Here is a 13,993-nt window from a genome sequence, read left to right on the forward strand (position 1 = left end):
CAACCTGTCAGAGCATGTATTCCCTCGACTTCCCGGCTCAGTCTAATAGAGACACATCTCACTCACAAATATCTCTGCAGCTCCGCTGAGAGACCCTCTGCTAAAAATAGACCACACACACACACACACACACACACACACACACACACACACACACACACACACACACACACACACACACACACACACACACACACACACACACACACACACACACACACACACACACACTCAAACATTTTTAACATACAGGGTTCTGAACACACACACCTGCTGTGGTGCAGTTGTTTTTCTTCACACAAAAACACATTCATCACAGAACTACACACACTGAGCTGCTCCTCAGGCTCCACATTGAACACAAAGCAAGACGCACACTTGCACTACACAATAACATGCACTCCACATGTCCACTCACTGACAGACATGTTTAGGGACTAATGGACACACACTCAGACACATATATACACATAAGCAGATGGATACAACCATCCATCGACTCACAAACAAATACACACAGGGGAGGATAGAAAGAGACACACACCAGCTTCAGCTGTTTGATGGAGGTGACACTGTGTGAGTGTGATCTTAGCTGGTTGTGTTAAAAGTGTATTTTTCAAATTTGTTGATACAAAAATATACACATACACAAATGTACACATAAATGCATGTTCACAAAATACACACTCAGACTCAAATATATGCACAAACACAAATACACACATATATGAATGTTCATACAAACAAACACACCTATATAAATACACACAAAAATATATGCACATTGCACAAATGCACACATGTTCACACATTAAAACATATGAACACACGCACGGATACACACATATATGCATGCTCACACAAATACACAATAAATAAAACATCTAAAAATACACGCACAAATACACTAACAAACACACTTTCATAGACACAAACACATGCATACACACACAAATATACTCACAAACGCACTCTCATACACACAAACACATTAATTTATAAACACACACAGATACAAATACACATACATATGCACACACATATACACAACCACACACACACCTACACACAGAAAACACTTAAATAAGCACACAAACAAATACACATATATGCACAAAAACATACACGAACACACACTTGAGGGATCAGAGTGAGGCATGTTCATGGACTCGGGTGAAGTCTGGGGTCAAAGAAGGCCAGATGTGTTTTATCGATCAAACCTTCAGTGAGTCCAGATGTTGACCTGCACAAGACTGTTGCCGTGGCAACCGAGGCTGAAGCTGAGAAGAGGATTGTGATGAATAACATGAGAGATGCTCACATCTGTGTGTGTGTGTGTGTGTGTGTGTGTGTGTGTGTGTGTGTGTGTGTGTGTGTGTGCGTGTGTGTGTGTGCCTCATATGTGTGTGTGTGTGTGTGTGTGTGTGTGTGTGTCTGTATGTCTCTCATGTGTGTTTCACATGTGTATCTCACATGTGTGTTCCTCACACGGTGTGTGTGTGTGTGTGTTTGTATGTCTCACATGTGTGTGTCTCTCATGTGTGTTTCACATGTGTATCTCACATGTGTGTTCCTCACATGGTGTGTGTGTGTGTGTTTGTATGTCTCACATGTGTGTTTCAAACGTGTGTGTTTCACATGTGTGTCACATGTGTGTCTCAGGGCTCTCGCTCCATCAGCAAGGTGCACAGCTTTGGAAAGAGACAACAGTCCATCAAGAGAAACCCTAACGTGCCGGTGGTTGTGCGAGGATGGCTCTACAAACAGGTCAGTGACTCCCAACATCTTTGTGTCGCACACACGTGTGAACGACTCACAACTACTTCCTGTCAAGTCAGGGAGACTCGCTTATTTCTTCTACCCTCTCCTAACTTTATCCCTCCTCACCTCCTTCTTTCCTCACTTCACTTCTTATCTCCTCGCCTCCTTCTCTCCTCACCTCCTTCTTTCCTCACTTCACTTCTTATCTCCTCGCCTCCTTCTCTCCTCACCTCCTTCTTTCCTCACTTTACTTCTTATCTCCTTGACTCCTTCTCTCCTCACCTCCTTTTTTCCCCACTTCACTTCTTATCTCCTCGCCCCCTTCTCTCCTCACCTCCTTCTTTCCCCACTTCACTTCTTATCTCCTCGCCTCCTTCTCTCTTCACCTCCTTCTTTCCTCACTTCACTTCTTATCTCCTCGCCTCCTTCTCTCCTCACCTCCTTCTTTCCTCACTTTACTTCTTATCTCCTTGACTCCTTCTCTCCTCACCTCCTTTTTTCCCCACTTCACTTCTTATCTCCTCGCCCCCTTCTCTCCTCACCTCCTTCTTTCCCCACTTCACTTCTTATCTCCTTGCCTCCTTCTCTCCTCACCTCCTTCTTTCCTCACTTTACTTCTTATCTCCTTGAATCCTTCTCTCCTCACCTCCTTTTTTCCCCACTTCACTTCTTATCTCCTCGCCCCCTTCTCTCCTCACCTCCTTCTTTCCCCACTTCACTTCTTATCTCCTCACCTCCTTCTTTCCTCACTTTACTTCTCATCTCCTTGACTCCTTCTCTCCTCTCCTCCTTTTTTCCCCACTTCACTTCTTATCTCCTCGCCCCCTTCTCTCCTCACCTCCTTCTTTCCCCACTTCACTTCTTATCTCCTCGCCTCCTTCTCTCCTCACCTCCTTCTTTCCTCACTTCACTTCTTATTTCCTCGTCTCCTTCTCTCCTCACCTCCTTCTTTCCTCACTTCACTTCTTATTTCCGCACCTCCTTTTCTCCCCACCTCCTTCTCTCCTCAATTCTCATCTCCTTGCATCCTCCTCACCTCGCCTCCTTCTCTACACCCCTCCTTCTGTCCTAGCCTCCTTCTTTTCTCACTTCACTTCTTATTTCCTCGTCTCCTTCTCTCCTTACCTCCTTCTTTCCTCACTTATTGCCTTGTCTACTCATCTCCTCACCTCTTTCTTTCTTAACTTCTTATCTCCTCGCCTCCTTCTCTCTTGGACTCATGTTGTGTGTGTGTGTGTGTGTGTGTGTGTGTGTGTGTGTGTGTGTGTGTGTGTGTGTGTGTGTGTGTGTGTGTGTGTGTGTGTGTGTGTGTGTGTGTGTGTGTGTGTGTGTGTGTGTGTGTGTGTGTGTGTGTGTGTGTGCAGGACAGCTCCGGGATGCGTCTGTGGAAGAGGAAGTGGTTCGTTCTGTCTGACTTCTGTCTCTTCTACTACAAAGGTGAGCAAACACACCTGAGTCCTGTGACCTTCACACAATTATACTCCAGGACTTGTTCTCAGAGTCTGAGGAACATTTGAATTGTTAGAATAGATTCATGGTGAACCTGAGAAGAAGCACACACACACACTTGGTCGACACACAAATATCAATACAACACACAGACAGACAGTCAGGTCGACAAGATGACACACACGTGGATACACATGTAAACATACAAAAACAGGACGCACAAAGAGAGGAACACAAAAAACACATCAGATTGACTTACGAACAGAAACATATGGAAGGAAGTGTGTAGATGTTTAAGCATATGGAGGTGTGTAGACACACTCATGCAAACAGTCGTGTACATTGTCAAGAATCTGTTGATACGATACGTGTTGAAATACAATGTCAACAATACAATATATAGCGATACTGTAGTAACAAGGATATATGTGTAGTATTGTCGAGTACTTGACTCTGGTGTTGCAGAATTTACAGACCACATGACTCTTGACGAAGTCGTAACTGCTTTCATTTGAAATCAAAATATGTCCAAACATTAGCATTAAAAGCTGCTGGAGTCACTGTATCCTCTCGTCCTCAGTCATCACTGGGATTTCATTGTTCCTTTAGCTACAAGGGACATAATGACTCTTGACGAAGTCGTCACTGCTTTTGTTTGTTTCGAAACAAAAACATGTCCAAAAATCAGCTTTAAAATCTGCGGGAGTCACTGTATCCTCTCGTCCTCAGTCATCGCCGGGATTTCATTGTTCCTTAAGCTACAAGGGACATAATTACTCTTGACGAAGTCGTAACTGTTTTCATTTGTTTTGAAACAAAAATATGTCCAAACATCAGCTTTAAAAGCTGTGGGAGTCACTGTATCCTCTCGTCCTCAGTCAGGGCTTATGAACTATGACAAAAACAAAGTACGATTTGAAAGGAAAACCTTAAAAATAAGTTGATGCAGATGTACACTTGCGGACTGACACAAACACACATTCATTGATACACAAATGCACCTACACACAGGACAAACGCACAAAGCGATGGAGACACAACGAGCAAACACACTCGGACAGTTTCCATGTCGCGTGGTGGTCATAATGTTACGGCTGACCGATGGAGCTGGAGATGACTCACGCCGTGCACGTGGGCGTCCATTAAACTAATGTTCCTCGGCGGAGACGCAAACAAACCGTCCTCGCTCGCCTCAGCGGGAGAAGATATCAATGCAGTTCAAAGGTTCGTCCTCCACGTGAAGACTCTTCAGCGTCTAAAGTCTGTCGTCTCTGCCGACACAAGAGGAGCTACGAGGCTGATTCAAGTCTGATCACAGCGTTACTGAAAGAGCTCCTGAAGGTCGTGAGATCAGAAGATCTTCAACTTGACCCGGCGGGAGGTCCATGTGAGGCCGCCCAGGAATGTCTCCTCCAGAAGTCCTGCTGTATTTTTAAACTCTTACACTGCGCGTCCACTCGAGGTCACGTGACTCTTCTGTCATATTTTTTACTGTAATTTAAAGTATTTTACTGAATCAGTTTTTAATGGTTATAAAATGAAAATAATGGAAATATAAAATGTTAGAAAACTACATTTGAATAAAAAAAACCCATCTTAAATCTTAAAAAGGTAAAACTATATCATTTTTGGTTGAATTTTTTTTACTAAAATTAAGCATTAGCTTAGCCATTAGCTTCAAATTTAGAAAGTTGTTGGTTCATCTGTGGCGATTTCATGTTCTCCCCTCGCACGTAACGGTTTACTCCGGGGGTACTCCGGTTTCCTCCCACAGTCCGAAGGACATAGAGGTCCATTGAGAAGTTTTACGTAGAGAATCAGTGGAAAAAAACAAGTCAAACAAAAATGGAAATGTACAGAAAAAAAAGATATTTTTGGAGAAAAAAACCCAGTAAATTCTGGTCTTTCATTTTTTTAATTAAACAAATGTTTAAATGTAAAATGTGAGAAAACTAAATTTGAGTGATTGAAAAAAACATGTAAAATACATTTTTCATAAATTGAACGCTACAGTTAGCCCTGCTTCACAGTTAGAAGGTTCACCTATAGCGATTTCCCGTTTTCCCCCCTCAGCTCATACTGGTTTACTCCGGGGTACTCCTGTTACCTCCCACAGTCCGAAGGACATACAGAGGTTGATTGAGAAGTTTTCCGTAGAGAATCAGTGGAAAAAATAGATAAGGGGAAATAAACAAGCAAAACAAAACTAGAAATGTACAGAAAAGAAAGATATTTTTTGGAGAAGAAAAACAAGTAAATTCTGTTCTTTAATTTTTTTAATTAAATAAATTAAAATATAAAATGTGAGAAAACAAAATTTGAATGATTGAAAAAACATTTAAAATACATTTTTCATAAATTAAACTTTAGAGTTAGCTTCACAGGTTGTTGGTTCATCTAAGACGATTTCTTGTTCTTCCCTCGCTCGTATTGGTTTACTCCGGGGTACTCCGAGTTTTCTCAAGTAGTCCAAAGGACATTTAGAGGTTGATTGAGAACAAGAAGTTTCCTTTTAGAATCAAGTAAATACTGGCCTGATATTTTTTTCAATTAAAAAAAAAATGTTTCCCCATAAATATTTCTAAGAAATATAATTTTATTTCTGGCATATACGACAGATTTAAAACAAACATAGTCCAACGAACATGAACCCGTCAATGAAAATGTTTACCAGCTTGTTTACTGGTGGCTGAAGTCCAGCTGGACCAGTCTGACACGGGAACACCTCAGTGGTCGTTCCTCTGGCAGAGGATTATAATTTGTGTGTGGATTAGAGGGAGCGACGAGTGGTATTTACTATCCGACACCCCCCCCCCCTCACTCCCGTGTCTCCAGACAGCAGAGAGGAGGCAGTTCTTGGCAGTATTCCTCTGCCCAGCTATGTCATCGCACCAGTGGGACCTGAGGACCACATCAGCCGAAAGTATGCCTTCAAGGTAAGCCTCGCGTTTCACTGGAAAATCTAAAAACATTTAAAATACTAACTCTTTATGTTTTAACGTCGGAGGTCAAGTCATTGACCTTCTCGTTCGTGTACTTCAGAGCCGGCACTTGACTGAGGCTTCAAATACTTAACATGCCTGTAGTTTTATTCTCCCCGGAGTCTTGTGGTCCAGCTATTTAAAGATGCTTTGATTTAAGTTGTCGCTGACGGACCCGTCGAGTCATAAATATCTTCCTAAAAGAACACGTCCTAAACTATCTTTAAAGAAGTCCTATTTGTAGTTGAATGTAGTTTAAATGCTTGACATTATAATAAAATACGCGGTTGTGACACTAGTTAATGTAGTTGTTAGCATGCTAGTGTGAAGAAGAACATTTTTATAAGTTATAATAGAATGTGAAAAATCTGCTTTGCTTCTGAGTCCTGTATTCGCTGTCTTCAGTTTTATATATGTGCTGACAAAAGTGACCACAAGGGGGCTCTCTGGTTCAGAGACGGCTAACAACAAACATTTGATACATTTGTGTTGAAAATCCACATCTAGAGTCTTGTCGATGTGAAAGTAAAAACTTCTCAGCAAACAACGTGGGCATGAGTTTCTCCGACTGTTGTCCGGGTTTGACTCAATTAGCGTAGAACAAAAAACTAAATTAATTTTTAAAATAGGCACAAAAAACAAGCTCCTCATTAGGAACTACAATAATATTGTTTTTGCATTTATCTGAAATGATTAAATTCACAATTTACTTTTTTATGTAGCATTTTTCTAGTTAAGACTGTTGTGACTTTGACTGAATGTGTCATAAAAGCTAAGAAACTGTTAAATACCCACCAAAATTCAATGTGTTGTGTACATGCGCGCATGCTAGTGAAGATAAACACAAACGTTCATCCAGCTGTTCTGCTTCAAGCAACGGAACCAATCAAAGCTACAACTTCAAACACAATAACGTCTCATCGAGCCAAAGTAATGGAGCTTGTAAATGTGCTCTCAGGATTAACCGAATAAAACGAAGCTGTTCAACAACATAACTGCGCTCAGGCTTCAGCCACCTGTGGAAGAACATCAATAGTGGCTAACGATTATCTGTCAGCGACTAGCGCGGAACAGAATGTAGCTTCTTTGCTAAATGAAGCTTGTGTCGACTTTATTATTGCTCAACTAAATCTGTGTTTTTTGTGGTTTATAATCAAAATATTCAGGAGTTAGCTCCTTTTATTATACAGCTAATTACAATACAGCAAAGCGCGCACAAGAAAGCTAAGTTAATGTAGCAAAAGTTAGCATCTGTAGGCTATGTCAGGAAGGCTAGATGCTAGCTAAAACTTATTGTTTTCCATTAAAAAAAAACTTCTACAGCGATGAACCAATGAAAGAAAACATTAGCGAGGACTCGGATACCGAGTAGATGCTATTAGCAGATTAGCCAAATTAGCACAGCAATGCTAAGGGTAGTTGAACTATATTGCGTAATGCAAATGATAATGTGGAAGATTGACACGAAACTTGTGCTGAGTTTGAAGCTTAATAATTTGAATGATTAGTGTCAATTAAGAAATGCTAACATATATATATATATATATATATATATATATATATATATATATATATATATATATATATATATATATATATATATATATATACAGTATATCTGCAAAAAGCTATGTTTTAAGTTAAATCTAGATCGTAAAAAAACAAAACAATTGCTAGCAAAGGTTAGCGAGTACAAGTCTTTGTATATTAAGTTAGCATTAGCATACCTTATTTAAAACCTCTAGTTATCTGTATATTGGTTCTGATTTTATGTCCTAGACGTGAATATACTTGAATATAAATCAATGAGCCTTTTGTCACAGCACTTCTGCCACCAAGTGGTCTGAAGATCTCACTGCAAGTCAGTCGACCACCATTAGGTGTGACTCTTGACCGGGTTAATGATAATAATAATACATTTTATTTAAGACCTAAATACATTTATTCGAGATATGCTCTTGAACTTTATTTTGTGCGTTAATGGGTGAAGAAGCAAAGAAAATACACTTAAATTATCTTAAGTATTTACAAAGTTTTAGTTACCAATGAAAAATATCCACGATTAAATTTACTGCAGGTTTTTTATTTATATTTATCAGGTTTTTTCACACATTCGTGGATCAGGATACAGGTTTTAATCTTTTACTACAAGAGTTTCTGTGCAGCTAGAAGAACTAAAAAAGCTTTTGCTGATTTATTTATGGATCAAAACATATATTAAGTTAAGATACATTTCTTTTTTTGGATGAATAAATCGTACATTTTGAATGATACATTAGGTTTTAGGTTTCAGCTAAAGGTACAATTGATGAATTTTTAGATTAAAATGTAATTTCTAGGATTTAAAAACGACCTGACGTTGAGTGTTAAGGTTTTCCAAGTCAAGTTATGCATTTATAAGACTGGGGAAATTATTCCGAAGTTCTAATATGACACCCAGACCAATAATTTAAACAGCTAGGTAATAACCAAAGTAAACTAAATAACACTTTTGTATAATTAGAAAGTTTATTTAGATTATTCAGGTAATACCTTCAACTATCAAAATATTGATAGTAACTCACACTGAAACCTAATACTGGTAACAAATCATTTCTTGTACTCATTTTATCGCCCAATGGCGGTTCCTCAAAGCCCCGGGACACGCCCCCTAATTCACTCGATGCTCTTTCCTTTCTTGTCCTCATTGGTTGGCTGCCTGACTGGGAGGCCCCTGCCACCCTTGTGAGTGTGTGGTCCAGTGACCATCGGCCAATAAATAGGTATTTTATTGTTTCAATTGCTCTCTCTGTGCCAGACATCTTCCATCGGTGTGGCTTCTTGGGGTGATTGGAATATACGGTGTACCTCGTATATTCCTCGTCTGCATGAGTCCAGAGTAACTTTTGCTTGTTTTGTCCCTCGGTTCGATTCCTTCTCTGTCCCTTATACCCCCCTGCAGTTACCCCACCTGGTTTCTGGGCTTATCGTGTATTTGTGCTTCTCCCCTCCCCCCATCTGTCCATCCGTAACATCCTGTCCCAGCATGCAGTTCACCTGAGTCCGTGAGAAACTCCACCTTGTTTTTTTCGGGGTTAACTTCTGCTCTTGTTAAGTCATGAAATAATTCAAAGTGTTCTTGTGAGTATCGGGAACACAGAGATGGTAAGTCAAAGAAGGGTAGAGTTTTCAGGTACCACTGTGTTTCCTAAGCCCTTTTGAAGAGTTGCAGCAGAGTACCACACGGTAATAGGGCAGGTTGTTGATTCAAGCGCGGTTTTTCATTTGAGGTCCACAATCTGCAAAGACACATTTTCCAGGCTAATAGTGGAGTTAATAGGGGGTTACGTAAGATTTGAAAAACAACTAAGAAAGCTACATTTAAAACTCCAAGTCCAACTCCTTTCTTCAGACTCTCCTCTCGAGCACCATCTCCAGACATGGCATGGCCAGTAATTGTGAGGCAAGGACAACCGTCAACAGATCCCAGATACCAGTTAAGATTGATGGGCAGTATCACCTTCCAGTTGTTTTCCATTGGTTGGTTAAATGATTTGATGAACAGTGTTTGAAAGAGCATTTATTTTTTTTAATTGATTGGCTAAAATTAGTTTGTGACTGTAAGGAATCACCTACACTACCTTTCAACCAAAAAACCCTTGCCTCCCTGAAACAACTACATTCTACATTGTAAGATATTCAAACCAGTTTGGCCGCGAACGTTGGTCGTCAGTCCTTCCATAGAAGACAGTGAATCATCGAGAAAAAGACCCTCCCACGAAACCTTCACTGGTCGGTTGTTGACCCCTTTTCTTAGCGAGCAGACCTGACTGACCAACCACACTAAGATATGACGTCACCTGTTCACCATCATTTTTTTCAACCTTCCCATTGAAACCCATAGCAAAGTAAAGTGGGGTTAATAGTAAAAGCCCCTCAACATCTTAAGACTTTTTTATTTGTTCAGGCTTTTCCTTGATTTTCTGGAACTCCTGTTGTGTTATCAGTTTTATCTTGACCTTTAAAGTATATACTTTATTGAATATTGTTTTGATTGTTTAAGCGCTTTGTGACTCTGGTCTCGAAAAGCGCTATATAAATAAATATTACTTACTTACTTACTTACTTACCTACTTACGTACTCATTTTTGAAGAGTACTACCAGAAGACCAAACGCATTTACCCTCTATATTTGCCGCCACATTCTTTCCAACACAACACACACAGTTTCCAGAAGGAAATGTGTGTTGGCACCACTGTTGTGTAATGGAGATTCCATCTTACAGTCTGCCCTTGGAAACCTTTGGGTTGTCATAGTATCAGTACCTTCTTAGTAGTAGCTCAGGGTTATTGAAAGGGCAGTTGAGGAGAGTAAAATCTCATGTGACGTACTTCTACTATAGTGTTAGTCCCTCACAGCAGCTCCAAGTGGGTAAGACATTTTGGGGATCAATACTGGGCCCCTGAAGACAGGACGATGTAGCGGAAAGTAGCAAATCTGAAAACAGATAAAGATCGTAAAACTCAACGACAAAAGGGTGAAACCACTTCATATTTTAAAACGGGAGACATGTTTTCGAGGTAAGCCTCGCCTCTATTCCTGACTTCTTTAATCTCCACTGCTGTCAAGTTTGGAAGAATCCATCTTATCAGAAGCGTTTTGGTGCCCTGACTGTCGAAGGCTTATCTCTGTGAACACAGCGGGTCTTTAAATAGCATCTGGACAAAGACGGAGTGTGTGTTTGGGCAAAGGAAAAAAAAAAGGAAAAAAGGAGTTGACACTATCGTACATCCTCTCCGAGGGCCGGCGGGGATTCGTCGAGAGAGTGAACGAGATGGCGAGAGCGACGGAAGTGATTAGCGGTGGAAAACAAAGACGAGGAGTGGTCGGAAAGATTTGGGAGACGAGGCTTAGCAGTCGACGATGGCTGTCTACGACGGCTGTCGGGGTAATTGGAGGGCGACAAAAAGTCGTGGCCCGAGGGTTCATTTGCATGGGATGATATTCGGCTTCCATTTGTATGGAAGCTGGCGAGGCCCTTCACACTCGAATGTTTCGGGGATAAAGATCAGTGCATCTGATTGTAGCATTTCTGACGCTATTTTGTGTACTTAAAATTGGTCAAGTTAAAGTCCCTTGTTGTGATCTTTGTCCTTCATCAAAACTCACCCCCTTGTGGTCTGCTTGTAGAGACCCTGGTCTTTCCACACTGGAACTTAATTAACAAAACTCTAGCGTTTAAAATAGCGTTTAGACTAATTTAGACTGTTTTAACAGTTTGTTTTGGTATCGCAACAAGAAGGAGCTGTCTTGCCTGCAGTTTTCGAAAATTCTGACCTGCTCTAGTAGAATAACTCACATTTCCCCGATCCTTAGAACTCTTCACTGGCTGCCAGTTTCTTTGAGGATCCATTTTAAAATTCTGGTTCTTACTTTCAGATCTATTCATGGTCAGACCTTCAATCAGTGATCTGATCCAGACTTACACCCCAGCTCGGGCTCTGAGGTCTGTGGATCAGAATCTACTGATGGGTTCTGAACTCAGGACCAGAGGAGAGAAATCCTTCCAGACTGTTGCTCCTAAGCTTTGGAACGATCTCTGTGTTTGATGATCTACTGACTCCTTCAAGAAACATCTTAAGACGTTTTTATTTGTGCTTTTCCCTGATTTTCTGGGACTCCTGTGTTTGTCTTACGTGTCCTGATCTTTTAGAGTATTTTTAAATGAGTATTGCTTTTGATTGTTCAAGCACTTTGACCCTGGTCTAGAAAGGTTCTTTACAAACAACTGTTACTTACTTACTTAAATGCCAGCGCTAAGAAGTTGACTATTGCGACTGTAGACGGAGTGAAACCTGGTGGAAAATGGAATTCATACCGTGGGCTTTTTACTATATTGCCATGAAAATATCTCCACCTCCCACGCGGACCCCGACCACAGCGAGGAACGGTGTGAATGCGGCGTGTAGGCGCGTCGATCACGCTCTCCAGCTGAATGACCCACTCAGCATTCCTGCCGGCGAGGACAGAGAGACTCTGCCTGTGTTATTTTAAACAGCTGATGGTGTGTGTTGCGTTTAATCGCTGCTCTGTTCTAATGGAGCTAAAACAGGAAACAATGGAGCCGCTGATGTGGACGGAAAACGATAAGACTCTGGTGTTTGCGTGTGTGCGGCTCGCCCGGCCCGTCGGGCTGGAGGTGCGTCATGGAAACGGCAGTTGTGTTTTAAAAATTAAGGCAATAATGAGATGATGAAGAAAAGGGAGGGAAGACTATGACAACATCTCAAAGGGAAATATGTATTGCGATTTACTTGGTAAACATTGTATAAACTTTATTAATAGAGGGACAGTTAAACTTTACCTTTTTTTTCTAACCATCGATTTTTAAAAGTATCTGCGTATTTTATAAATATGTGTTTCAGCTCCTTTTATACCAAGCAGTACAAACACGTTAACAATAAAGACACCTGATATGGAAGGACACATTAAGAAAGAAAAGAAAAGAAAAAAAGATTAACATAGAATAACATTCAAGAGTAAATGTAAATACTATGTTGTGGTATTTGAACAAGAAAAAGTAATTTTATTTATTTATGTGTTTGGCATTTCATCACTAATTGTACCTCGTAACATTCAACACATTCAGGTTTTCCACCCAGATGCAAGAACATACCTCTTTCTTATCTGGCATTACTTTCTTCTGCAACAATAGTCAGTGGTCTCTGGATATTTTTTTTTTGCCAGAGAAATATCCTTTGAGTGACAAATACATTAGTGTCGCTGTGTCACACTACAACAAAATACTACTTAACTATTCAGGAGGAAAAAAAAGAAGAATTTCTGTGCAGTGTTGGTTAATAAGTGTTTGTTCGCTGGTTCTTTTGGTTTTGGATCCAAAAAAACCACATGGTCTGTAGATAATTAATTCATCAATAATAATTTGCCATATTATTATGACCACTTGGAGCAGAGTAGAGCAGCATAACACGGTGTTATTGAGTAAAACTATAAAGTTTAAATTTGTAATCTTTTAATTTATCTAAATCAAAAATAAATACTATTACATTTTTACCTTTTTTAGTGTATTTATCAGTGTATATTTTCCTTATCTTGTCACTCCCATTCTTAGTTTTGTTTATTTTAAATTCTCTGCCACCTGTAGACTAGAGTTTATAGCTTGACTTTCAAGATATTTTTAAGTTTGTTTTTTTGAAGTAAACACAGCATCAAAATCAGACGTTGAAAAACTATCAAATTTCAAAAAACGTTATTTTTGCTGTTTTCTTCAATGCATGAATAAATACAGTGTCAGATTCAACATGTAAAAAAACTAAAAAAAAAAATTCCTTGTAATATTAAGTAATGATGTTGATTTTTCAGATTGAAAGTTTAATTTCGAAGCTGTATAACTTTATACTTAAAGTTTTTTACTTTATACACATATTTACTTCCATATAAGAGATGTATCGTCCAAGTATTGTCCAAAACCGGTGCCAGACTTTGAACGAAAACATGGAAATCTCCGTTGTTTTTTGGTCTTGTTACTAGTGTAACCAGTGTAACGTTGTTGTACCTTCTAAAGTATTTGAAGGTCACTCCAGCAAGGTCGTCCAGTTCTGGCCTCCAGAGATGATGTTGAGTCAGTCAGTTCAGGACAAGACTCGTGTCTGCAGGAGTTTCAGGTAGTTTTCAAACCTAAGCCTCAGAGGAGTTGCTGCTTCTTCAGCGTCTTCACGTAGATAAACACCCGGAGGGCGTTCGTGCTCAGACAGAATGAGAAGAACCTCTCGCTCACTCTACAGTGTGAGGCCAAGAAAAG

The 13,993-nt window shown here is 40.0% G+C and overlaps 1 protein-coding gene across 9 annotated transcripts in view; it reads left to right on the forward strand.

The window, feature by feature from the left end:
- The window catches only part of LOC148073452 (pleckstrin homology domain-containing family A member 7-like), a 127,404-nt gene that overhangs the window by 81,102 nt on the left and 32,309 nt on the right, over positions 1–13,993 (forward strand). For all 9 annotated transcript variants that reach the window (XM_087798150.1, XM_087798151.1, XM_087798147.1 and 6 more), the window contains 3 exons: positions 1,663–1,767; positions 3,126–3,198; positions 6,046–6,146. In XM_087798150.1, the coding sequence (XP_087654276.1) occupies positions 1,663–1,767; positions 3,126–3,198; positions 6,046–6,146 (279 nt within the window). The remainder of the gene's footprint in view (positions 1–1,662; positions 1,768–3,125; positions 3,199–6,045; positions 6,147–13,993) is intronic.

Source organism: Callionymus lyra, chromosome 8, assembly GCF_982586985.1.
Source record: "Callionymus lyra chromosome 8, fCalLyr1.hap1.1, whole genome shotgun sequence".
NCBI lineage: Eukaryota > Metazoa > Chordata > Actinopteri > Syngnathiformes > Callionymidae > Callionymus > Callionymus lyra.